Source organism: Canis lupus, chromosome 13 (genome assembly GCF_011100685.1).
Source record: "Canis lupus familiaris isolate Mischka breed German Shepherd chromosome 13, alternate assembly UU_Cfam_GSD_1.0, whole genome shotgun sequence".
In the NCBI taxonomy this organism is placed as follows: domain Eukaryota; kingdom Metazoa; phylum Chordata; class Mammalia; order Carnivora; family Canidae; genus Canis; species Canis lupus.
This window is the reverse complement of record NC_049234.1, coordinates 48,630,006-48,653,610: the sequence shown is the minus strand read 5'-3', so window position 1 is coordinate 48,653,610 and position 23,605 is coordinate 48,630,006. Positions and strand designations below refer to the sequence as shown.

The 23,605-nt window shown below is 36.8% G+C and overlaps 1 protein-coding gene across 1 annotated transcript in view; it reads left to right on the top strand.

The window, feature by feature from the left end:
* Positions 1-23,605, top strand: part of NMU (neuromedin U) — a 28,111-nt gene that overhangs the window by 2,709 nt on the left and 1,797 nt on the right. The window contains exons 2-9 of the mRNA XM_038556145.1: positions 3,805-3,863; positions 11,511-11,558; positions 14,881-14,940; positions 15,899-15,928; positions 16,021-16,071; positions 17,698-17,772; positions 21,475-21,528; positions 22,561-22,600. Of these exons, the coding sequence (XP_038412073.1) occupies positions 3,805-3,863; positions 11,511-11,558; positions 14,881-14,940; positions 15,899-15,928; positions 16,021-16,071; positions 17,698-17,772; positions 21,475-21,528; positions 22,561-22,596 (413 nt within the window). The 3' untranslated portion in view covers positions 22,597-22,600. The remainder of the gene's footprint in view (positions 1-3,804; positions 3,864-11,510; positions 11,559-14,880; positions 14,941-15,898; positions 15,929-16,020; positions 16,072-17,697; positions 17,773-21,474; positions 21,529-22,560; positions 22,601-23,605) is intronic.

The window sequence follows — 23,605 nt, the reverse complement described above, 5'->3', positions numbered from 1 at the left end:
TATGTCTTAAAATTCAGTCAGTAGTAACAATTTCTCACTTTGGAACCCTACACTAGCTAAGTGCTAGCAACAAGGAAAGAAAATTAGCACCACTTTTAGAATAATTAAGTCTGGGGATGCCTGGGTGGCTCTGCAGTTGAGCGGTTGAGTGTCTGCCTTTGGCTGAGGGTGTGATCCTGGAATCCCAGATTGGGTCCTCCCCCCCCCCCCACCAGCATTGGGCTCCCTGCATGGAGCCTGCTTCTCCCTCTGCCTGTGTCTGCCTCTGTGTGTGTGTCTCTCATGAATAAATAAATAAAATCTTTAAGAAAAGTAATTATCTCTGTTTTTCAGAGAGAGACAGGTACTATATGATCTGACTTGTACATGCAATCTAAAAAACCCCAGCAAAACAAAATCAAACCAAGCATGTGGATACAGAGAACAGAATAGGGGTTCACAGAGGTAGGAGGTGGAAGTTTGAAATGCGTAAAGGGAGTCAAAAGGTACAAACTTCCATTTATAAAATAAATAAGCCATGAGGATGTAATGTAAAGCATGGTGACTACATGGTGTATTTGAAAGCTGCTAAGAGTGAATCTTAAAAGTTCTCATCACAAGAAAAAAAACCTCTGTAACTACGTTGGTGATAGATGTTAATGAGACTTATTGTGGTGATCATTTCACAATATATACAAATTTAGGAAATTTAGGATTGTTATGTTGTGCAGCTGCAACTAGCATAATGTATGTTGGTTATACCCCAATCTAAAGGTCAGTTCTTCTTTCTCTAACAGATGGTGTATTTGCAGATGCAAAAGTTGTCTATCCGTATTATTTGCATTAGTTAGACTGTACACTATAAGACTAAAGGTTTCACTTTACTAGACAGTATATAAGTATCTTAAAGCTGATCAAAAACAGTGCAGTTTTTGTAATCTACGAGATAACGACACTTTGACTATACTTAAGAAAATATCTAGGGATCCCTGGGTGGCGCAGCGGTTTGGCGCCTGCCTTTGGCCCAGGGCGCAATCCTGGAGACCCAGGATCGAATCCCACATCGGGCTCCCGGTGCATGGAGCCTGCTTTTCCCTCTGCCTGTGTCTCTGCCTCTCTCTCTCTCTCTCTCTCTCTCTCTCTGTGAGACTATCATAAATTAAAAAAAAAAAGTATCTAGTACTACTATTTGACTATATAAAGCCCATACCTAGGGTATCTTGGGGGAAAAAATCACATCAACTTTGGTTAACAAGTACACAAAGGGAAGAAAAATATTTCCTTTTTACATTTGGGTCTGGTACTCGGAGTTTCTATAAATTAAAAACATTTTGAAATTTTGGCTCCTCTAACCTTTTTACCCTGAGACTGTTTACATGTGTTGTGTAAGAACCACAAAGTACCCCTTTTTGATTATATAAGTGCTTGGGAGTAAGATATCATGGCAATTTCTGTGTGGCCCATGCAAGCTTGGGATGTGGAAGGAGGCAAGCTCACCGGGAGGCAGCATGGAGCTGGGAGCTTCCACTTTTACCGAAGGGTGGGAGACAGGCAGGTGAAGAAAGAATATAAAATTGTGAGGTGTCTGGGTGGCTCAGTTGGTTAAGCATCTGCTTTTGGCTCAGGTCATGAACCTGTGTTGGGCTCCCTGCTCAGAGGGGAGCCTGCTTCTCCCTCCCCCTCTCCCCCTGCTCATGTTCTCTCTCTATCTCAAATAAATAAAATTTAAAACAAAAAAAAAAGAGTATAAAATTGTATTCTTTAAACAGGAGCACCTGTCAAAGAGAAATGAACAGTGGTATAGTGAGTGGAGAAATCAGAAGTACATGCTGGTAAAGACTGAATCGAAAGAGTGGAAATCTTTGTGTTTTCCCTTTGCATCCGTACCTGCCTCTGGTTCTGTTCTTTTCCATCAAATCGTGCCCTCCCCTTCCATTCCTCTCCATTCCACCTTCCTATTATTCAGTCTTAGTAACTGCAGATAAGCAGGGCGTCCAAGTTGTAAGGAATGGGCCAATGGCCTTTTAGGTGGTTTTCGAGAGAACATCCATACCCCATTTTGGAAGTGTTCAGACTTGTTAGAGAGAAGCTTGGACCTAAAATGTCTCTTTGAGCTGCTTAGTTGTGTTGAACAATGAGGCATCCTCCATTTCTTCCTACGATGCAATGTTCTATCCTCCTGGATGTTCAGTGGTATCCAAGAACCAGTAGCATCAGTATCATCAGGGAACTTGATAGAAAAGCAGACGCTTGGGCTGGTCTCTGACTGCCTGAATTAGAATCTCATTGAGTAAGATCACCAGGTATTTTTTGTTTGTTTTAGAGACTTTATTTATTTATTCATGAGAGACACAGAAAGAGAGGCAGACACATAGGCAGAGGGAGAAGCAGGTTCCCTGTGGGGAGCCTGATGCAAGACTCGATCCCAGAACCCCGGGATCACCACCTGAGCCAAAGACGGATGCTCAACCACTGAGTTTCCTCATCTTAAAGTGAGAACAGGTATAAGAGCTATTTCAAAAGTCTGTTAAAAGGATATAATACACTTTAAATGTCCAGGATAGTGCCTGGCATCAATAAATGCTCAGTGTTAGTAGGTGCTATCTTATTTTTAAAAAGTTATTTTCTTTAAGCTTATTCTTTTAAGTATTTAATTTTGCTACATTTGAGATCTTAGAAAAACTTAGTCTTTGATTGCAGGACATTTTCTTGATTTTATTAAAGATAAATGTACATAGATAAGAAAATAAATAGTAATCACATTTAATATTAATAAATATTATTTCAGTGTTTTTGCTGAAATAATTTACATAGCATGAATTAGAAAATTGAATCTATGGAGAAAATATTATTTTAGTGGATGTAAGCTAGCTAACATTTTATTTCAGTAATAATTAAGGGCCTAACAAATAATTATTCTTTAAAAGACCTTTATTGAAATATACTTTATATACAACTCAGTAGGGGTTTTTAAAAAGATTTTATTTAATTATTTTAAAAAGCGAAGGAGAGCACACAAGCAGGAGGAGAAAGAGAGAGATCTCCAGGAGTCTCCACACTGAATGCAAAGCCCAACTCGGGGCTCAATCCCAGGACTCTGAGATCATGACCTGAGTGAAAACCAAGAGTTGGACAGTTAACCAACTGAACCACCCAGGTGCCCCAACTCAGTGGGTTTTACATAGACTTTAAGAACTGTGTAGCTATCACAATAATACAATTTTCCACTCCCCCCCCCAAAAAAAAATCTGTTATGTCCATTTGCAGTCAATCTCCATTCCTACTCCCAGCTCCAGGCAACCACTAATCTTTCTATTATTATAGATTTGCCTTTTCTGGACATTCCATATAAATGGAATCATATAATCTTGATCTTTTGCATCTGGCTTATTTGATTTAGCATAGTATGTCTGAGATTCCTTTTTGATGAAGTATATATCAGTACTTCATTCCTTTTTATTGCCAAATAGTATTCCATTATGTGCATACACCACCTTTTGTTTATCTCTTATCAAATAACAGATATTTGGATCATTTCCACTCTGAGGCTATTATGATATACTGCTATGCACATTTATGTATACATGTTTTTGTGTAGACGAAAACAAATTCATTCTTAGAGTTATATTTTTGAAATGCTACTAAGGTTTATTTAATAATTATGTATCCTTATACTAAGTCTAATGCTGAAATATCTAGCTGAAATAGGAGGGTAATGATGTACAGTGAAAATGAAAAATGTCATCTGAAACTGAATTATATATAAATGTTTAACTTTAAAAGAAATACTATAAAAATAACATGTAAGCATAACTTTATTTTTAGGTGCTCCAGTATTATCTCAAGGATTACAGCCTGAACAAGAACCACAGCTGTGGAATGAGGTAAAGAATTGTTCTTATGCAAATTAGTGGAAATTTTACCTTATTTGAAATTATCAAATGAAATAAGATAATTGAGTTTTGAGACAACTATGATTTTACTAACATTCTGATATGATAATATTCAGAATTATTATTCTCTTGAAATGAAAGAAGGAAAATGAAAAGAAACAAAACAATTACAGTAAATGGTAAAGTAACATGACAGAAATAAGCCCAATAATAGAGTAATTACAATAATGTGAATGTACCAAAAATAACACTTAAAGACAGAGATTCTCAGATTGGATTTTTAAAATAAAGACCCAACAATTTGTTGTCTATAAAAGTTGCACTTAAAAAAGAAAAAAAGGCTATCCAAAAAGTCTGGGAAAGGACCTTCCAAAAAATATGAATTGCAAGAAAATTGGAGTAGCGATCTTAATATCTGATAAAATAGAATTCAAATAAACCATCATAGAAAAGAGGGAACCTTATTTTATGCTTTTATTAATAATGCTCAGTATCTCCATATGCTCAGATCTTGAATTATGTTCAGTGTTTTTATGCTGATAAAAGAACAGCAGAGCAAAAGATATAGCCATTATTAATATGTAGTTTAAAAAAACTCAAAATTTACTTAATAACTGGTAGAACTTCATGGAAAAATAGATCAATGAACAGTTATAGTTAGAGATTTTAGTATACCTCTCTCAAAACTGATGACATATAAGTAGATACAGCAAAGATTTAACCGTTCCATTAATAAATTTGAACTATTAAAAATACTTTTTAAAACCTACACTAGATAGTATACAGATTCTTTCTGAGTATAATTGGAACATTACACAAAAATAGACCATGTGTGAGGACACAAAACTTCCGTAAGTTAAAAGGGAAGCATTTTATTTTATTTTATTTTATTTTTTTATTTTATTTTTTTAGTCTGTGAATACCTTGTTCTACATTTTATTTATTTATTTTTATTTTATTTTTTTTTAATTTATTTTTTATTGGTGTTCAATTTACTAACATACAGAATAACACCCAGTGCCCGTCACCCATTCACTCCCACCCCCCGCCCTCCTCCCCTTCCACCACCCCTAGTTCGTTTCCCAGAGTTAGCAGTCTTTACGTTCTGTCTCCCTTTCTGACACTTCCCACACATTTCTTCTCCCTTCCCTTAAAGGGAAGCATTTTAAATGTTTTCCATTCATAACGCAAAAGAATTAGAAATTAACAGCAATGAAAGTACAACTTCAATATCCCATCTGTTTAGAAAATATGCAGCATTCTGGTAAATAACACCAGGCTAAAGAGAAAATTACAAAATGGTTAGAATTAAATCACATAAAAACACTGTAAGTCAAAATGTGGGGGCACCTGGCTGGCTCAGTCAGTAGAGCACGCAACTCTTGACCTCAGGGTCATGAGTTCAAGCCCCATGTGGAGTGTAGTTGAACTAGAAGTGCCAGAGAGTAAATGCCCCCCACTTTAGATAGCCCTCAATTGGTGACCCAAGGGAGTTGCTGAATAAGTACCTTAGCTGCCTCTTCCCTCTATCCCTCTTCAGTTGGGATAACAGATGTATTCTGCATTGGTTCCTAGAGTTCCCCAGACAGACTGATCCCAGTTATCCATGGTGGTAATATGCTTGAAAACATACTCTTTACTGGATTCCTTCTCTTTCTTCTCTGTCTTCATTATCCTACCAGTGCTTCTTGGGTCATCTCCCCGAATAATCTACTCATATCTACATCACTATCTCAAGGTCTGTTTCTGAGAGAACCCAAACTAAGGCAGAAATGCACAACTTACAATGAAAGCAACATTAAAAATCAGAGGGGAAAGCACAGATTGTTTGGCAAGTGAAGGCTGAGAAACTGGCTCGCTGTATGGAGAAAAATAAAGCCAACACCTCATTGGACATTTTGTAATGTATATAAATATCAAATCACAATGTTGTGCACCTGAAACTAATATATGCCAATTATTTTTCAATAAAAAAAAACTAACAAGTGAGCTCCAAGTGGATTAAAGATCTAAATACAAATGGTAAATGATAGTTAATAGAATCTATCTTTTCTATTAGGAAAATATCTTTGTGAGCTCGGAGGAGGGAATGACTTCTAAAACAAAATTTCAAATATAGATCATAAGGCCAAAAAGATGATAGATTGAATTACATTAAAAGTAAATATTTCTATCAAAAAGACTATATTTAAAAAAAAAAGTAAGAGCCTTTGAAAGATGTTGGCTACATATAAAACTGACAAAGGATTAATTTCTAGAATCTCTAAGATACTCTATCAAACCAATTGGATAAAAGATAGGAATCCAAGGTAAAAGTAGTCAAAGACAGAACAATTTACAAAGAAGAAACCTGAAGACCAACAAGTATATAAAGAGAGGCTCAGATTCATTAGTAAAAAAGAAATGAAAATTAAGACAACAACAACAAAGTGTCACTCTCTACCCATTAGACTAGCAAAAAATTGGAATCTAGGTAATGGCAAGAGTTGGCAAGAACGTGGAATGTACAAATCTCACACTTTGCTGGTGAGAGTGTAAACTGGAGCTATCTGGAAAGCAACCTAGATATCCCCATAATCTAGCATTCCCCCTCCTGGGTATATAGCTCAAAAATATCCTCCTTTAGAGCCATAAGTGGAAAACAGATACAAGGAGGTGGATAACAGCTTTGCTTATATTAAAATAGAACTGGAGGAAACCCAGCTATCTATCATTGGGGAGTGGGTAGGCAACAGTCATATGGTAGGCGCATTATAGAGTATTCTATAGCAGTTAGGAGCAACAAACTAGATGTCCCCAGTAACGTGGATAGATCTCAAAATATAGTTTTGAGTGAAAAAAAAGTAAGAAAATGCCATACATGCACACCAAATAGCAATACAAATTTTACAAGAACATAAATAAATGGGGAACACACATCAAATACATTAAGAAGAGTTGCCCATGGGAGGATGGAATAGGAATAAGAAACTGAAACATAAAAGAATAAATAAATAAAGCGAGTTCAGTGATGATCATAAACTATGAGCTGAGGAGAATATTCTGTGTACCTAAGCCACCCCAAACAAAATACATAAAGAAAGAGGCAAGTTGGAAAGTAAGTGCCAAGTACTACACAAGCTCTAATAACATAGAAATTCATAAAGTTTATGATAAAGTTCTCTGCCTTGGTCATCTATCAAAATACATGCTAAAGGCAGATAAACAAGATGAAGAATAATTCAGACAACAGACATTAATGTATAATACAGAAACATTTATTTTAGCTTGAAATTATATTTCTGTGGAAAATCTTTGAAAAAATATTTTAGATGATAACGTTGGGAAAAAACAGTGTTGTAAAATACTACGTTCTTTTACAGAAGATACTAAGATGCTAGAACATGTACTTTTCTCCTGGAGGTTTTAGAAATTACTGAGCTATTCAGACACCAGAAACACATTTTTTCAAACCTTATACAGAGATCTGACCATTTTCAAGCAGATTCATCAGTGGACTCTACAGAGTTCTCAAAAGCAATTAGTGACATTTAAAACCATTAGGGCCACAAGCTGAGTAAACTGAACAAATGCTTATCCAAATGGAAAGTGGGTGAACAATGTTGCTGTGCCTTTTAAAGGAAAGAGAACAAAGACTGCAAAGCTTTGCAATTATCTCCCAATTTGATTAATTGGCGTTTTTCTTATTCTGCTATTTTTATTCAAACAATATGAATGCACTAATTCATTAGCCCTTAGGCTCAAGGATTCACTATTTTTGGACACAGCCACCTCGCCCAGGCAGGCAGCTTGGTCTGCAGGTGGACAGCTTTGCCTTGGAGCATGTGATATCTTCAGATACCTAAGTACCACAAAAGTGTTATGGGAGGAATCTGTTCCTCTAACCATCCTGAAGCGAACTAAGCAAATTAAGTGGAGGTGATACATTGAAGCATTGATCACAATTCACAGCTTTAGAAAGGTATCTTTTTGCCTTTCAAACCCAGGAAATTGACTCAATTGACTTTTAATTTTCTCTCCATAAGTTCAATGCAATTTAATTAAAGAATATTTATTGAACATTTATTCCGGGCAAGTTAGATATGGCATAGCCCCTGCCCTCAAGAAGTTTATCCCTGTATGCATGTGTATATATCTTTGCAGTCATGATTCTAAATTTGTATGGCGTGGAAAAGGGGATAGTGGGTAGACACAAGGATGAGTGGAATAAAAAAATTCCCTAAATATTTGTGACATATAGAGGCCATGAGAGGCTCTGTGGGGATAAAAAGGAGAGAGACATGAAGACTTTGGTCTTCTTCATTTTTCTCTAAATTAGAGAATCGTATATTATAGTACATGTTCAACTTGGAAGCAATAAGGAGCATGAGGAGTTATGACCGAAGAGTATGATTATTCCCTCTTTGGTATAGTGTAAGAATGAAAACTAAATTAAACTGATCAACAAAGAATTCTGAGATGTCATACCATAAACAGGACTCAAATCATCCCAGACAAGAAACAGTACTGTTTTTTTCCAGCCCCATTTTAAAAGGCCACCAAAGAAATAAATGCCATAAACTACTCCAGACATCCAGCTTTAGTGCTTAACTTTGCAGCAGTTTTTTAATGATTAATATAAATCTCCTATACTACAGTTTGAAGTCTTTCCGTTTTTCTCTTTAAGATAAAGACTGAGAACAGCTGTCAACTGTTCAATAAACTTTTTTAGTCTGTAAAGATTTCTTTCTCTCAACCACAACAGCTGATATTCCCTGCTTCTAACTATTGCCATTACAAAAAAACACAACAATATTTTATTGTATCACCACCTCCTTTTTCATAAAGACCAGTTGATATCACATTTTGTTTATACAATTTAAAATGCTCCTTAGTAATACAAAACACAGGTGATTCCCTGAACATCTATTTCATGATAACATACATTCATGTTATAAGTCAGACACACAGTATCTCCATTTATTTTTTTTTTATTTAAATCCAACTGGCCAACATATAGTACATCATTAGTTTCAGATGTAGTTTTCAATAACTCATGAGTTGCGTATCACACCCAGTGCTCATCACATCATGTGCTCTTCTTAATGCCCATCACCCGGTTACCCCCATCTCCCTCCCCTCCAGCAACTCTGTTTCTTTCTTAGAGCTAAGTGTCTTTCATGGTTTGTCTTCCTCTCTGATTTTTCCCATTCAGTTTCCCCTCCATTTAGATTTCCATCATATATTCTATCTTATATTGTCATTATTCTTCAAAAGGAAATTAGATATTAATACGTGAATCCCACTGAATGAGGAAGGGCATCACATTACCTTTGATGCAGCCACAACTACAATCCACACAATTTCACACACCCACCAGGAATACAGGTATTTCATGAAGTGATTAGAGAATAGAAATACATTAAAATTTGCCAGTTACAAATGCCAGATAGGGTCAGTATAAAAAGCATGTTGTAATTAACTATATCTGTCCAAAATTCCATCCCCTTTATTTTTTGAAGCATACTAGCAAGTACAGTATCTAAGCATTTAACTCATATTTCCTATAATATTTCCTGTATTACTCATATTCCCTATAATATTCCCTGTATTACTCATATTCCCTGTAATATTCTGACTTAATGTCTGAAAAGAGTGACTGACTTATTGCTTTCTACTGTGAATTGTGACATTTACTGACATTTGATGCAGTCAAAGTATGTTTCATGACATACTTTTCTAAATTTTTATGTCTGTAAAGTTATTTTCCTTTATGCACTCCCTGGTGCTTTCTAAGGTGTATTTTTTTAAAACAAAGGTCTTTCCCCTTTCATTACATTTCTAGGGTTCGAATCTAGTGTGACTTTGGGGATATTGAGTAATGATTGAATTCCAGTTAAAGGCTTTACTACTTTCTTGACATGTTATGGTTTCTCTCCTGCACGATATCTATGATGATGAGTAAGTTGTGAGCTCCAGTGAGAGACTTGCCACATTCTTTATATTTGTAAGGTTTCCCCTCAGTGTGAACTCTAATGATGAGTTAGGGTTGAGAAGTCCTTAAAGAATTTACCATATTCTTTACATTGACAAAGTTTCTCTTCAGTATGAATTCCATGATATTGAATAAGGTTTCAGCACTGAATAAAGGGCTTCCAAATTCTTTGTAAAATTTCTCTCCAATATAAATTCTCTGATATTGAGTCAGGGATTAGCATCGTTGAAAAGCTTGCCACAGGGATGCCTGGGTGACTCAGCGATTGAGCATCTGCCTTCTGCTCAGGGTGTGATCTCAGGTCCGTAGATCAAGTCTCTCATATCAGGCTTCCTGCAAGGAGCCTGCTTCTCCCTCTGTCTATGTCTCTGCCTCTCTCTCTGTGTCTCTCATGAATAAATAAATAAAATCTTTTAAAAAGGTGTTCTGAGAAAAATACTGATATAAAAAGTAAATGAAAGCTTGCCACATTCTTTAACTGGCAATCAAGCCTTACTCAACATCACAGAATTCAGAAATCTATAAACTTGACAAATGTGGGGCGATACTTAACCATCCATAGTGCTCAATAAGTATCAGTATCGATCATCGGGAAGACCTTTACATGTGTAGTAAAATTAGAAAGGCCTTTACATAGGAGTCAAACATAAAAAAACTACAAAGCCTGTAGGGGAAGGGAAGGAAAAATAAAATAAGAGGGAAACAGAGAAGGAAGCAAACCGAAGAGACTCCTAACTCTAGGAAACAAACTGAGGGCCTATGGAGGGGAGAAGGGTGGGGAATAGGGTAACGGGTTGGGCATGAAAGAGGACACGTGATGTGATGAGCACTGGGTGTCATATGCAACTGATGAATCTCTGAATTCTACTTCTGAAACTAATAATACACTATATGTTAATTAAATTGAATTTAAATTTAAAAATTTAAAAACCTACCAGAGGCCTTTGTAATGGAAAGAGCAATGCAGTGAACCTGAGAAAAAGTTTAAGCAAGGCTCAAATGGTAATAAACATCTGAGGACTCACTTTCCAGAGAACCGTTATAAATAAAATAAATGTGTGAAGGTCTTTTCTGAAAGCTCAGACGTTTTTATACGTATGAGTGTTCATATTGGAGAGAATCTTTAGACATGTAATGAATGTAAGAAAGCTTTTTCCTCCGGTCAGAGAATTCATGTTGGAAAAACCCACGTAGATGTAATAAATCTGGGAAAGTCTTGAGTCAGTCGTCAAGTCTAAATAGACAGAAGACAATGTAAACTGGAGAGAAAACCTACAAATGTGGGGAATCTGGCGAGGCTCTTAAGTGGCCCCCCTTACTCCACATCACAGAATTCATGCTGGAGGGAAAGCTTACAAATGTAAAGAGTGTGGCTCTTTATTGATTCCCCAGTAAACCTTCACTGAAATAGAACCTTTTCCTAATGCTGGCTCCTTGCTGGGGAACTGATAGACTGCCACTGATTAAGAATTTTTCCTAAAAAATAATAATAATTTTTCCTGTGTGCTACTGATCAGTTTTGCACTTATGCTATTATCATGTTAACTTAGTTGATGTGGTTCGATTTATGTCATAAAGAACTACATGATAACAGGGTGCTCCTTGATTTTGAGGCCATTCTTTCTGTTTCCGAATTGTAACTGGCATTTTTTTATTTTCTACAGATAAGGGATGCATGTTCCGCTTTCCTGTCCCTTGACTCTCAGCCTCAGGTAATTCCAGTTGGCGGTGTTTTGTAGTGACTTAAGTAGATGTCGCTCCATTTCTCCCTCTGGACCTGTCATTACTTTATGGACTCATTAAAACATGTCAACACATTAGAAATGATTACATCATCTGCAGGTAATAATCAGTGCTATGAGTTTATGTTGTAAGGTCATGCTGGGGCCTTTATCTCTAAGTGAAATAGATTTGCAGGTAATATGCACATATTTTGGAAATGAAAATGCTAATTTCAAAATCAAATTCTGTGTTAGATTAAAAATAATGTGTCTGTTGCTGCATTTGGAGGCTAATATTCCGTCCCTCAATTGAGTTTGAAACCCATGGAGAGAGAAACATGGAGTCAGTCTCAGAGATCAAGTATCATTGTAACTGAAAAGTCAATTTATAAATGTGGCCTTCGATCTGGTGCCAAGTGTGTCTGCTAAAACTACTCCCAGAATGAAACTGGGGTTGCACAGTGACTCAAAGCCTCCCCGCCAGTCAGGTTTTCTGGCACCAGGCAGAGACCCGACAAGAACAGCCAGCCAGAAAGCTGGTTCCCTGGGAAGAAAGGGCTGAATGGAGCATTCCCAGTTTCCTCCTCCCAGTCATCCATCAGGTGAGCCTGTCCTCTTCCCACAGGCAAGGGTTCAGAGAGGGTTGGGGAGTGAGGAGTGCGAGTCCAGCTCCTGTAGGTGGAAGTGGGAGGAGCTGAAAATAAGCGCGTCCTCCTTACACCATCTCAACTGGGCGCTGCTGCTTTCTGTCTGCAGCTCTATTTCCCAGGTAACTTCAGAGTGTTGCCTTTCTTCACCAGTATCACTAGTGTCCCGGATGCAGAGGAGATTCTCAGGAGAGGATCTTGGCTCAAGTTCTTTCAAAGCAATCAGTGGTGTGCCTGGGGCATAACCCCTCTGTGGTCTGGCTGAGGTGCCATGCTATGCCAAGGTCATAGTGTCCTTCCAGAGTGCCATCATGTAGAGAAGCAGCCTTGTGCAGTGGCTGTCTCCTGCCTCAACCCATTCCCCAGTCTGCAGACGAGTATGTGCAGGGAGCTAGTGGCATTAGATGGAAAAGCAAGACCAGGATCACACTACATGACATTTATGAATGACATTTCAAATTGTAAGGAGCACTGATGGATATATGACATGGGCTGGATGTTAATCAGTGTGTAAGCTTCTGCATTGATTTTAAATTCAGGAACACCCTCAGAATCATTTTATGTCTTCAGTACTAAAAGGATGAATTTAAAACACTCCCTAGACACCAGGAAGCTAAATGAAGCTTTTTCTGGATTTGGAGACTGTGCACCTTTGGATGAGAGCTTCATAAATTTACCATGGAATTGTTTATGTTTACTGATACAATTTTTAAAATTCACTACTTTTTGCATGAACTACAATTTTATTATTCATGTGATTATCTGAACGGGGCTTCAGAACACTTTTAACCAAATAGAAAAGAAGGGATCTTTAAGGTCCACAAATAAAAAATAAAATCTTAAAAACCTAGTGTGAGAAAAATCCTTGAAGAATAGTGGTAGCTCAGAGAATAATGGCTTTATGAGAAGAGTGGCCGGAGAAAATGCAATTTGTTTTGAAACTTTTTTTCCGTCAAACTTCAGTCTTGTTGCCAAGCCTCATCTGGCTTCAAAACTATGTTCTCAGGAGACACTGAATTTATTCTTCTGCGTGTTAAGAGACACATGACATCACTAGATATTTTCTTTTTATTGTTTTGTGTTTTACAGCATTTCTAGATAGGCCATAAAAGGAGGCTTCAGGAATGTGTTTCCAGATTTTTATGGGGTGACCTATGTACCCAACCCTGAAGGGAAAAAGTGGGAAGGAACGGACCAGTGGTACTCTTTCCCTCATCCAACCCCCAGCCATAGGCTTAACAGTCAATGCCAGGGAAACCCACGAATGCCTGCAGGTCAGATGGCCGAGCTCCCAGGCCACACTGGACCAACTACGAGCCACATGTGGTATCGAGCAGCCCACGGTCTTTTAGAACCTCACTCTCTTTACACACGAGAAGAACTCTTGCTGTCCTGTGTCTCTCACAGCTGTGTTTTAAGGACAGAATATGAATTAGGTGTATGGAAGTGTTTTTGCAGTATATTGAAGCACTTCGTAAATGTGAACCATTTCATCTTATTCCTAAATATCCCCACAGTCTGCATGGCAGGCAAACAAATGGAAGAGAACAAAGCAGACCTCTAGGGTGAGAATATCGGTGGCCCCCAAACAATCTTTTATGGCACGTCTTCTAAATTAGGAGTAACTACAGTTGTAAATCCAGCTTTACAGGCCACACATTCTTTCAGGCTATTATTGTTAACTAATTGCTATGTACCTGGCACTGTGCTAAGAGCTCTACCTACGTTTAATCCTTCCAAGAACTCTCTGCAGCTATGCTGTCATCCCTGATTTATAGCTGAAGAAACTGAAGCTTAGAGACGTTAGGTAACCAGCCCAAGATGACACAGCTGAGGAGCAGAAATGGAACTTGCGGTGCTTTAGGGTTGCAGGCTGCTCAGCTCCATAGCCTGTGTTTTCATCTGCTAATTATATTGTTCCCCCAGCCCCTTTCCAGCTCCTCAGCGCTTCTAATGTGCATTTATTAAGTAATCAATTGTTCATGGTACTAGTGTGCTGAGTTCTGTGCAAAGCAGGTTTCGCCCCTGCTTGTCCATTTGTGTTGCTCCTCACCACACCCAGCTGGCTCCTAACCACAGGGAGCCCTGCCCTATTTTTCTGCGCTCAGATGCTTTGTAAAACCTGATCCCGGGGTGTGCAGTCAGCAGCCTGGCAGGGTGGTAACTCAGATGAGGTGCACCGTATGCGCCTTCTTCCCCCTCCAACTCCCATTGTTTGCGAGCAATTGCAGGATTTTCAAATTAGCCAATAATGAGTAATATTCAGCGAGGCTCACAGCTTTGGCACATAGATTCAGACTTTGCTACAAGCTGGGAAGAATAATCCCTCTTTTTGGCACCATTCTCCTTTCTCTCAGTCATAGAATTTCATGGACACTTAGCAAGCCCTGAGAATCTGTATCTGGACCACAGTGCAAGCCTGAATCCTTGCATATGTACAGTGTATAACATTCTCCCCCACTGCTTGGAAGGAGGGTTTTACTTGTAGGAGCCAAGTTTTTGTCATGGGAGAAACCAAGGGATTCCTGCAGAGTTTTAATGGGACACAAGAAGGATTCTATTCTGGGCATTTGGAATATCCTTGCGCTTCTAACATTCAGCGGTTCTATCTTCTACACAAATGTAAAAGCAGAAGCTCGGCCTATGAACCTTCTTCTTTTCACTAGGCACCCAATGCATTGAAGGAGCTTTGCATCACAATTATGGGGACTCTACCAAAGCCCCAGGTAAGGCTGAAATAGTATTTTATTTGTAGGCAAAAATAAAAAAAATTAAAAATTGCCCAGTGATGCCTGGGAATTTCTTCCGGAAGAAAATATGCCCTGTTTAGGAAGCATGTCATGAAGAGCTAGGAGAGCATAAGTCAATTTGGGATAAGAAACAGATACTTCAGCTTCTCAGTTGTCTGGGAATTCAGTGTCAACCATAACGGAGTTTACAGTCATCTAATTGGAAAATTATATGCCTTCCTCATAAGATGTGTTCTAGTTCTGATGAGAGAAACTTGGAGTCATTTTGGCTTTTTCTCTTCCTAACTTATACTATAATTGGAGAACAGATGTGTCTCAGCTTAGAGGTTAGAACATTGTGCTTTGTTAGAGAGGAGGACGTTAAAAATATGAAAAAAGCAAACTATATTGTCAACACCACTGTGAAAATTATATTCTTACTGGGGCACCTGGGTGGCTCAGTTGGTTAAGTGTCAGACTCTTGATTTCAGCTCAGGTCATGATCTCAGGGTCAGGGGATCAAGCCCCTAATTAGGCTCTGCGCTGGGTGTAGAGCCTGCTTAAGATTCTCTCTCGCCTTCTGCCCGTCCTGCCCCCTCCTCATGCTCCCTAAAAAAGAAAGAAAAGAAAATTAATTTCCCATTTTACCACTGTTGAACTATTAGGATGTTTCCAATTTTATTGTTTATTTACTTATAAACAATATTTAATTAATTTCCCATTTATTTTTAGAGCAATATGTGCCTAACCAATTTCAGTCTTATATTTTATATATAACATATGTGTCACATGTTTTTTAAAATTATATATAATTTATAATATTATAAATTTTGCCTTACATATACTATAGTATATGATTATAATACACTATAATAATATGGTAAGATAGTGTTTTTATATTATATAATTTTATAATATGTTATATATAATATGATTTTTCTCTTTTTTCCAACAGGAAACTGATGAAAAAGATAATACCAAAAGGGTAAGGTGATTTCCATAAATATATACACTAAAAAAATTGTAAAAGAAACCAATAGCCACCTATAGTAAATCTCACTACTTTTTTTTTTACAGTTTTTATTTCATTATTCAAAGACACGGAAGTTGGGCAATTCAAATGTTGTGGTAAGTTGTAGAATTACTTCTTATTAGAAATCACTAGTATTTTTCTTCAATCTGTTTTGCAGTTTACCTAATACAGCTAGATCAGGATTCATGTTTTTTTCTTTAAAAGTTTATATGTGGATAAACAAATGAAATTCAATATTCATTACACGTTTAATCTTTTTTATCTTCCTAGCTACACATAAATTAAGTTTATTCATTGATCCAACAATTATTTACTGAGTATCTATTATGTGCCAAGCACAATTCTAGGTACTAGAAATATAGCAGTAAATAAAATAGAAAATTCAAAAAAGAAATCCCTCCTGTCATGAAATTTACATTCTAGGTACAAAAAAATAAAGCATATGATCAAGTAAAATATCCTGTTTTAGATACCAATTAGTACAAGGAGAAAAACAGATTTATCCAAAGTCATTTTAAGAATGATTTTAAAAGATGACTGCCAAAAATGTCATTAAATATAACTAGAAATATCCACTTCTATTCCTCAGATCTCCTTATTTGTAATTAGGCTTTTAATGTGAGAATTTACTAAGATTAGCCAGACACCAGTAAAGTGAATTCAGTTTACTTCTAAATTGTGTGGTTTTAGTGGTAGTTTTTCTTTTTATATGAATGGATTTTTAAAAATGCTATTCTGGTGCTTCAATCTGGAATGCTTAGTAATTATTCGACTGTAGTATTCCTTCTCTGCTTGTGAGTCACTTCCATGGACCAATTTAGGGAATGAGGAGCATAGTGTATTTTAAACATGTGTGTACCTGCGAAAAGATAACTGTGATCTAAAGTCAGTTTTTAAATGTTTATCCTGGTGAATATTCTTATGTCTGAGGAGACGCACGGTGGGTTATACTGGCTTTAAACCAGATACAAATTGAACTGGTTAACAGATAACCGTTACATAAGGCTTAAAGTAATCCATTTGATAAATGAATTAAATATCTGTGAGAAAGTTCAATTCAAGCCCTGCCTTTAAAATGAAACTGTATCAGGTAACCACATGTCTCAAGTGTACTTTCATTTTCTTCTGCTTGACATCTTTACATTTTGAGAAGATACACCTAAGTCACATTTTTTTCACTATCGATGACACATTTGTCACTTTTTTGTGTCCCCTGTTGTCTTGTTCCATACGTTCAGTTTTAAACAAAATACATCTTCTATGAAGGAGACTACTAGATGTGTGTACGGGGATAATGTCCCAGACAAACATTTTTGTAGTGGAAAACCGATCCTCACAGAGTTGGCTTCGTCTGTCCACACCGTTTTGCATAAGTCTGGAAGCAGCAGCTTTTTGCCTCTCGGAGATGCAGGCGGATGATTTCCTCGCCGGCAGCTGCTGATGGAGCCGAGGCCCTAAGAAAAGTGTTTCTTCGGCATAATGACAAGGAGCCCAGTGCGGAGCTACCACATTTTATTCAGTCTCATGGCTTAGTCCCCACATTCTCTGGAGGGCTCTCAAAGGGCTACCTTACATAACACATCCTTCTTGTCCTTTTTTGGGGGCTGGAGCAAGTAGAGTGGGTCAAACCAAAACCAAAACTGAACAAGTAGGAGACCGTCTTTATGCCCAATGCTGAGAAGCTTCTGTGCTCATCACGTGTGTGTATTCATGTCTCTCAGTCGTCTGTCCTGCATCCGTTACTGCAGCTTGTCCCTCAACTGCATGAGAGAAGAATGAAGAGATTCAGACTGGACGTATGTAACACAAACTGCATGCTTGCCTTGCCACTCTCTGTGGGGCCGTTAATTCCCAGTGCTGGGGATTTCTAAGACGCTCTTTTTCAGGATAAGCCCGACATAAACACCCTGTGGAAGAGCATGTGTTTGCGGAAGTGTTTTCCCTGAGGAACACTATGCCTCCTCCCCATATTTCTGTCCCTTTGGATTCAAGCTGGGGGCAGTTGAGGGAAGCTGGGGTGACATTCCCTTCCGAGGGTCGTGGCCCTCCCAGTGAGGACACTATGCTTGGTTTAAGGAAAGGACAGGGCAGCGGGCCCAGTCCTTAGGTAGGGCCTGGAGAAAAGAGGAAGGACAATTTACCGCCCCTCACCACACAGGTTGGCAGTTGGCTAGGATGGTAAGCTTTCTATCCAAGTATTAAAATGTTAGCAAGAGTAAGGCTCATGAGGTATATATATCAGAATATATATACATATATCTGATAAATATATGAGAAACTAAATGCAGGCATTTGGGGTTTTGCACAATTAAACAAAAATATGGCCCGAATCCAGTATCTATGTTGAAGAGGAATACAATGGAGTTTTAACATGTTTTTGGCTAGAGATTGTGGAGTCTTTATTGTCATTTTAAAAAAAAAGTTTAACTCTTTCAATGATGAAAGTTTCTAGGTATTACTTTTAAGTGAATGCCTTACATTATTGTCATGCATTTATAGTTTTAAGTCTTCTATTTCCTCAGTTTATTCTTTTGGCAACTCTGTTAGGATTTATACAAGTATTGGTGTCTCCAGGTTACTAAAAGGAAAACAACTCAGAATAGAGATGTTTCCCAAGATTGTGCTAGTAAGTGAGATTAAAGATTACAGCAGAGTTTTCTGACTTCTAGTCTAGGCAAATATTTTTTTTCACTATGCTGTCTTTTTATTGTCTAATCTGGGATACTTCTATGATTTCTTCAGAGGCATTTAGGTAACCTCTACACTCAACATGGGGCTCAAGAACTTACAACCCGGAAATCAAGAGTCGCATACTCTACCAACTGAGCCAGCCAGGCGCCTCACTTCTATTATTTTATTGTTAGATTTTTCCCTTAATTTAAGTACCATGTTAATTGTGTTCTTAAAATACTACCAAAAGTCCTCAAGTACTTTTAAAAATGCATATGGTTTAGGCAAATAAATTCCTCAAAATTTATTTTTATGGTCACTATTTCCTTCCTAAATTCTTCACATTCTTAAACTAAGCTTCCATCAGGGAAGACAAAATCTGCTGCCTACTTCAATAAGAAATATAAGAGGATGGGCACCTGGGTGGCTCAGTGGTTGAGCCTTTGGCTCCGGTTGTGGTCCCAGGGTCCTAGAATCAAATCCTGTATCAGGCTCCCCCTAGGGAGCCTCCTTCTCCCTCTGCCTATGTCTCTGCCTCTCTGTGTCTCTTATTTATAAATAAAATCTTAAAAAAAAAAAAAAAGAAAAGAAAAGAAATATAAGAACTGTAGTAGTCTCTTAAAATTTAGGATTTCCAGTATGAAAAAAAATCAAATCCTTGTCAACAAACTTCCTAGAAGTAATATATGCTTGTTTGAATTAACTTTTACTTTCTGAAGACTGCTTGACTCATAAACAGTGTAAGATTTCAGTTTAAAGATCTAGTTTCTTAAAATACACCTACAAATTATTAGTTTACTATATCACTTCAGTGTCATTGTTTACCAGAGCTAAACCCTCAGTATTATGGCCAGTGATACTTTGTCTGAATGTTCCACCTTGAGTGAGACTTTATTTTCAGAAAACTAGCTGAATATGTGACCTCTGACTTAGCAATACATCCTGTTGAACAATTAACTCCTAAAAGTATTTTTCAACAAGCCAAGTTTCATAGGAACTGATGCATAGAAAAAATTATAATAGAGTGTTAGCTTTGCTGGGTCTAAGTTACCTAATTTTAAAACAGATTTTTGATAGTGAAATGTTTTGTATTCTTAAAGAAAATGAGTTTTCAGATCTTAGTGCATTTGAACACTTTTTCTTAAATGTTGTTTGCTAGACATTCCTTACTTCCATTCCCACATCTTTTTTATCTCTACTTCCCAAATTCTTTCTCCAATAAGGCTAAAAGGATCTGTATGTTTAGGGCTTATAAGTTTTAAAATTTGACATTATTTAAGTTACATTTTTCCCTGCCCTTTTTTTTTCTGTTTAATATAACACACATAACTTTTCTTACATAAGCATAGAAATATATAGTGTCCATGTGTACATTTTAAAATATTAAATAGGGGCTCAGTCGGTTAAGTGTCTGCCTTCAGCTCAGGTCATGATCCTGGGGTCCTGGGAGTGAGCCCTGCATTGGGCTCTCTGCTCAGTGGAGAGCCTGTTTCCCCCTCTCCCTCTGCCCCCCTCCCCCTGCTTGTGCTCTCTTTGTCTCTCACTTTTGCTCACTTTATCTCAAATAAATAAATAAAATCTTTAAAATAATTAAGAACAAAATATTAAGTAATTTGGGGACTGTATTTGTAGTCAGATGAGAAGTAGATACAAAATATTGAGAATTTAAGATATGTTTGTTGTAAGGCAAAGATTTCAAAGGGTTTTTTTTTTTTAGGTTTATTTGTTTATTTAGATAATCTCTATACCCAATGTGAGGCTTGAACTCATGACCCTGAGATCAGGAGTCACATAGTCTTCCAACTGAGCCAACCAGGCACTCCAAATTAATATGGGATTTCAGAATTTTAATGGATGTCAGAGCCAATTCTTAGAATTAAAAAAATACGATTATACTTATGGAATAATTTTAAAAGGCCTTAATGACAAATTTCATAGTGATTGCCATTCTGATATTTCTATAAGGAGTAGTTGTTGAAAATAGGAAACTACAAGAACCTATTTTATGGAAACCATAAAACGTTAAATCTTTTCCATTATTTAAAATGAAATATTTTACAAGAAAAGAAGCACTTCAAAATATACCTACTATGAAAAATTGGTTTGTTCTTATTTGGCATTTTTTTTCATTATCATTTCTGTGAATATGATTATATTGGGAATATCAACTCAAGTCTCATTGAATAAATATAGGTTACCAAAGTTGTCCTTCAATTTCAATTTCGATTCCTATAGAAATATAGTGTATCTTAGCTCTGACACAATTCTATATTTTTCCCTGTTTGTGTGTTAGCACATACAATATGTATTTTAAAGAAACTATTTCATTGTAACAAAATGCTGAGAGGAGATTTTAAGTCTAGTTAATCTATGAACTGTTGTTTTCATTCTACTTACTAATGAATATACATACAACTGACAAACTTCCTAGATGCTGTTAATGTTGATAAGGAAATTATTTTATTATTTTATTTAAAAAAATTTTAAGTAATCTCTACCCCCAAAATGGCACTCAAACTCAATGACTCTGAGATCAAGAGTTGCATTCTCCACCGACTGAGCTAGCCAGATGCCCCTAGGAAATTATTTTAAAATACAACATTCTGGTGATACTCCTGGGTGAAAATTCCTCAAGTATACATTCAAAGATTACTCATTGATGGGAATTGTATACTCAAGTCCTTGATTCCTTCCTTGTTTTTTTTTTTTTTTCCTTCCTTGTTTAATTATGGTAGTTGAAAATCTTGGAGCTTCTCTAAGAATTCACTAAGAATTTGCACTTATTTTTACTGTTAGTTGATTTGCAATGGCTTCATTTTCTCTTCCAGGAAGAATTCCAAGGTCCTATCGCAAGCCAAGTTCGAAGACAGTTTTTGTTCAGGGTATGCAAGTCCTGTATTTTTAAAAATCTCTCAACGTTAAAATTGAAAAATACTCTGTGCATTTATGTACATGAAGTTTTTAAGTTTGTTTGTACATATTTAAGTTTGTTTATAGATATAGAGTCAGAGATTCACTTCTTCATCCACCGTATTGTTTTAATATTACGGTATCTCTGACCTTTTCTCTAATCCACTCATGTTTGTAAATGCCCCAAATGACATTCACCTAGTAAACACTTTAGTTCTATGAAATTTCATGTGCAGGTAATGAATGTCTTAAAGATGCATTACTCTTTAAGTTCCAAAGAATCATTTACTAAATATTTGCTTCAGGAGACTGGAAGAATTATGACTATTTTCATAAGTTTTTAAAAGGAAAAGAATCAACTATACTAGAGGCTGTAAGTAGACAAAACTTTGTAATTACATTTCGCATTTTGTATGTCCAAATTGTGTATGAAATGTGTTTCTTTCTAAGCAGCCTCACTTTCTAAAATGTTTGTATCCGTACTATATTACCAGAAATTTTTTATTCATTCATTTAGCAACTATTTTTTTAAATCTCTATGGGGTGCTGGGCAGTGTTGCAAAGGCTAGAAGTATACAGATAGATAGGATTCCATTCTTAGGCTCTAAGAGTTCACAGCTTAAAGCAGAAAACATAAATAAACAAATACAAAATACTGTGTTACATACACCCTCAAACCAGGGGCTGTGGTTTCTAAAAGAAAGGCACTGAGCTCAGGCCAGAGAGTGGAAGAGGTCCAGAGAAGGTTTTAAGGGTTGAAAAATCAGCAGGAATTAGCCAGTGAAATAGTTAACTGAGGAATTTCAACTTTATTGTTTGGCTAGGAAGAGCCCTATGTTAAGATTTGCATTTTGGAAACTAATTCTAACAACAAGTTGGAGAATGGATGAAAGAGCAAAACTAGATAAAAGAAGAAATAATAACTCCCATCGAAATCATTAGGTTGCTTTGTATGAAAATTAATTTCATTAATCCTGATTTATTTCTTATTTGTTATTTTCTAGCCACGCAATGGAAGGAGGTCAGAAGGTTACATTTAAAATGGTATGTACTTCCCAATTCAATCCAGTTTGAAAATTTCTGTCATTTTCAGATATTCACAAATTAAACTAAGCTCAGTATATTCCTATCACTTGATTGCCTGTGTACATTAATATTGTCTATACATATTACCATTATAGGGGCAGTGGGGGACTTATATGATGGAAAACATCAGTATTTTAGAGCCAGATTTGCCTTGCCCATGTCATGTGTTCCTCAGACTATGCCACAAGAGTCCCATTGGTTTTATAGACATTGGCCTGCCTTATCATTTATTGTGCAAGTAATATGTCAGGGATTGTGTCCTTCTCGTGGTAATCAGTGTCCACAAATAATGGGCCAGAACTTACAGATTGAATGTATTTCTGCCTCCCAAGTAACCTGTATTTGTTTATTTTTTTATTTATTTACGATAGTCACAGAGAGAGAGAGAGAGGCAGAGACATAGGCAGAGGGAGAAGCAGGCTCCATGCACCGGGAGCCTGATGTGGGACTCGATTCCGGGTCTCCAGGATCGCGCCCTGGGCCAAAGGCAGGGGCCAAACCGCTGCGCCACCCAGGGATCCCAGTAACCTGTATTTGAAGATTCCTTATAAGAGCTGTGGTTTACCACTTCTAAAGAACTAAGAAAATGTGGGAAGATATGAGAACATGACTTCTACTTTGGGACTCACAGAGTTTCCACAGCAAGGCTGGAGATATAGTAGATGTATGGCTGGCCCTACATATTTAATAATATGTTAATCCTGATATCTTATTGGGCTGTGAATTTTGAAATATATGTCTAGAACCCCAAATGCAGATTGATAAATCTAATATATTCTATTAATGTTATATGATCATAAATGCAGACTCTATGCTTAACATATTTTTGTAGATTTTTTTCATATCACTACCTTAACCCTTAAATACATAGTTAGCTTAAGAATATTAAAATTCTTAGCATTTTCTCATAGAAACAAAAATCAAAGAGCACTATTTCTAACTAATGAAGAAAATACCAAAAAT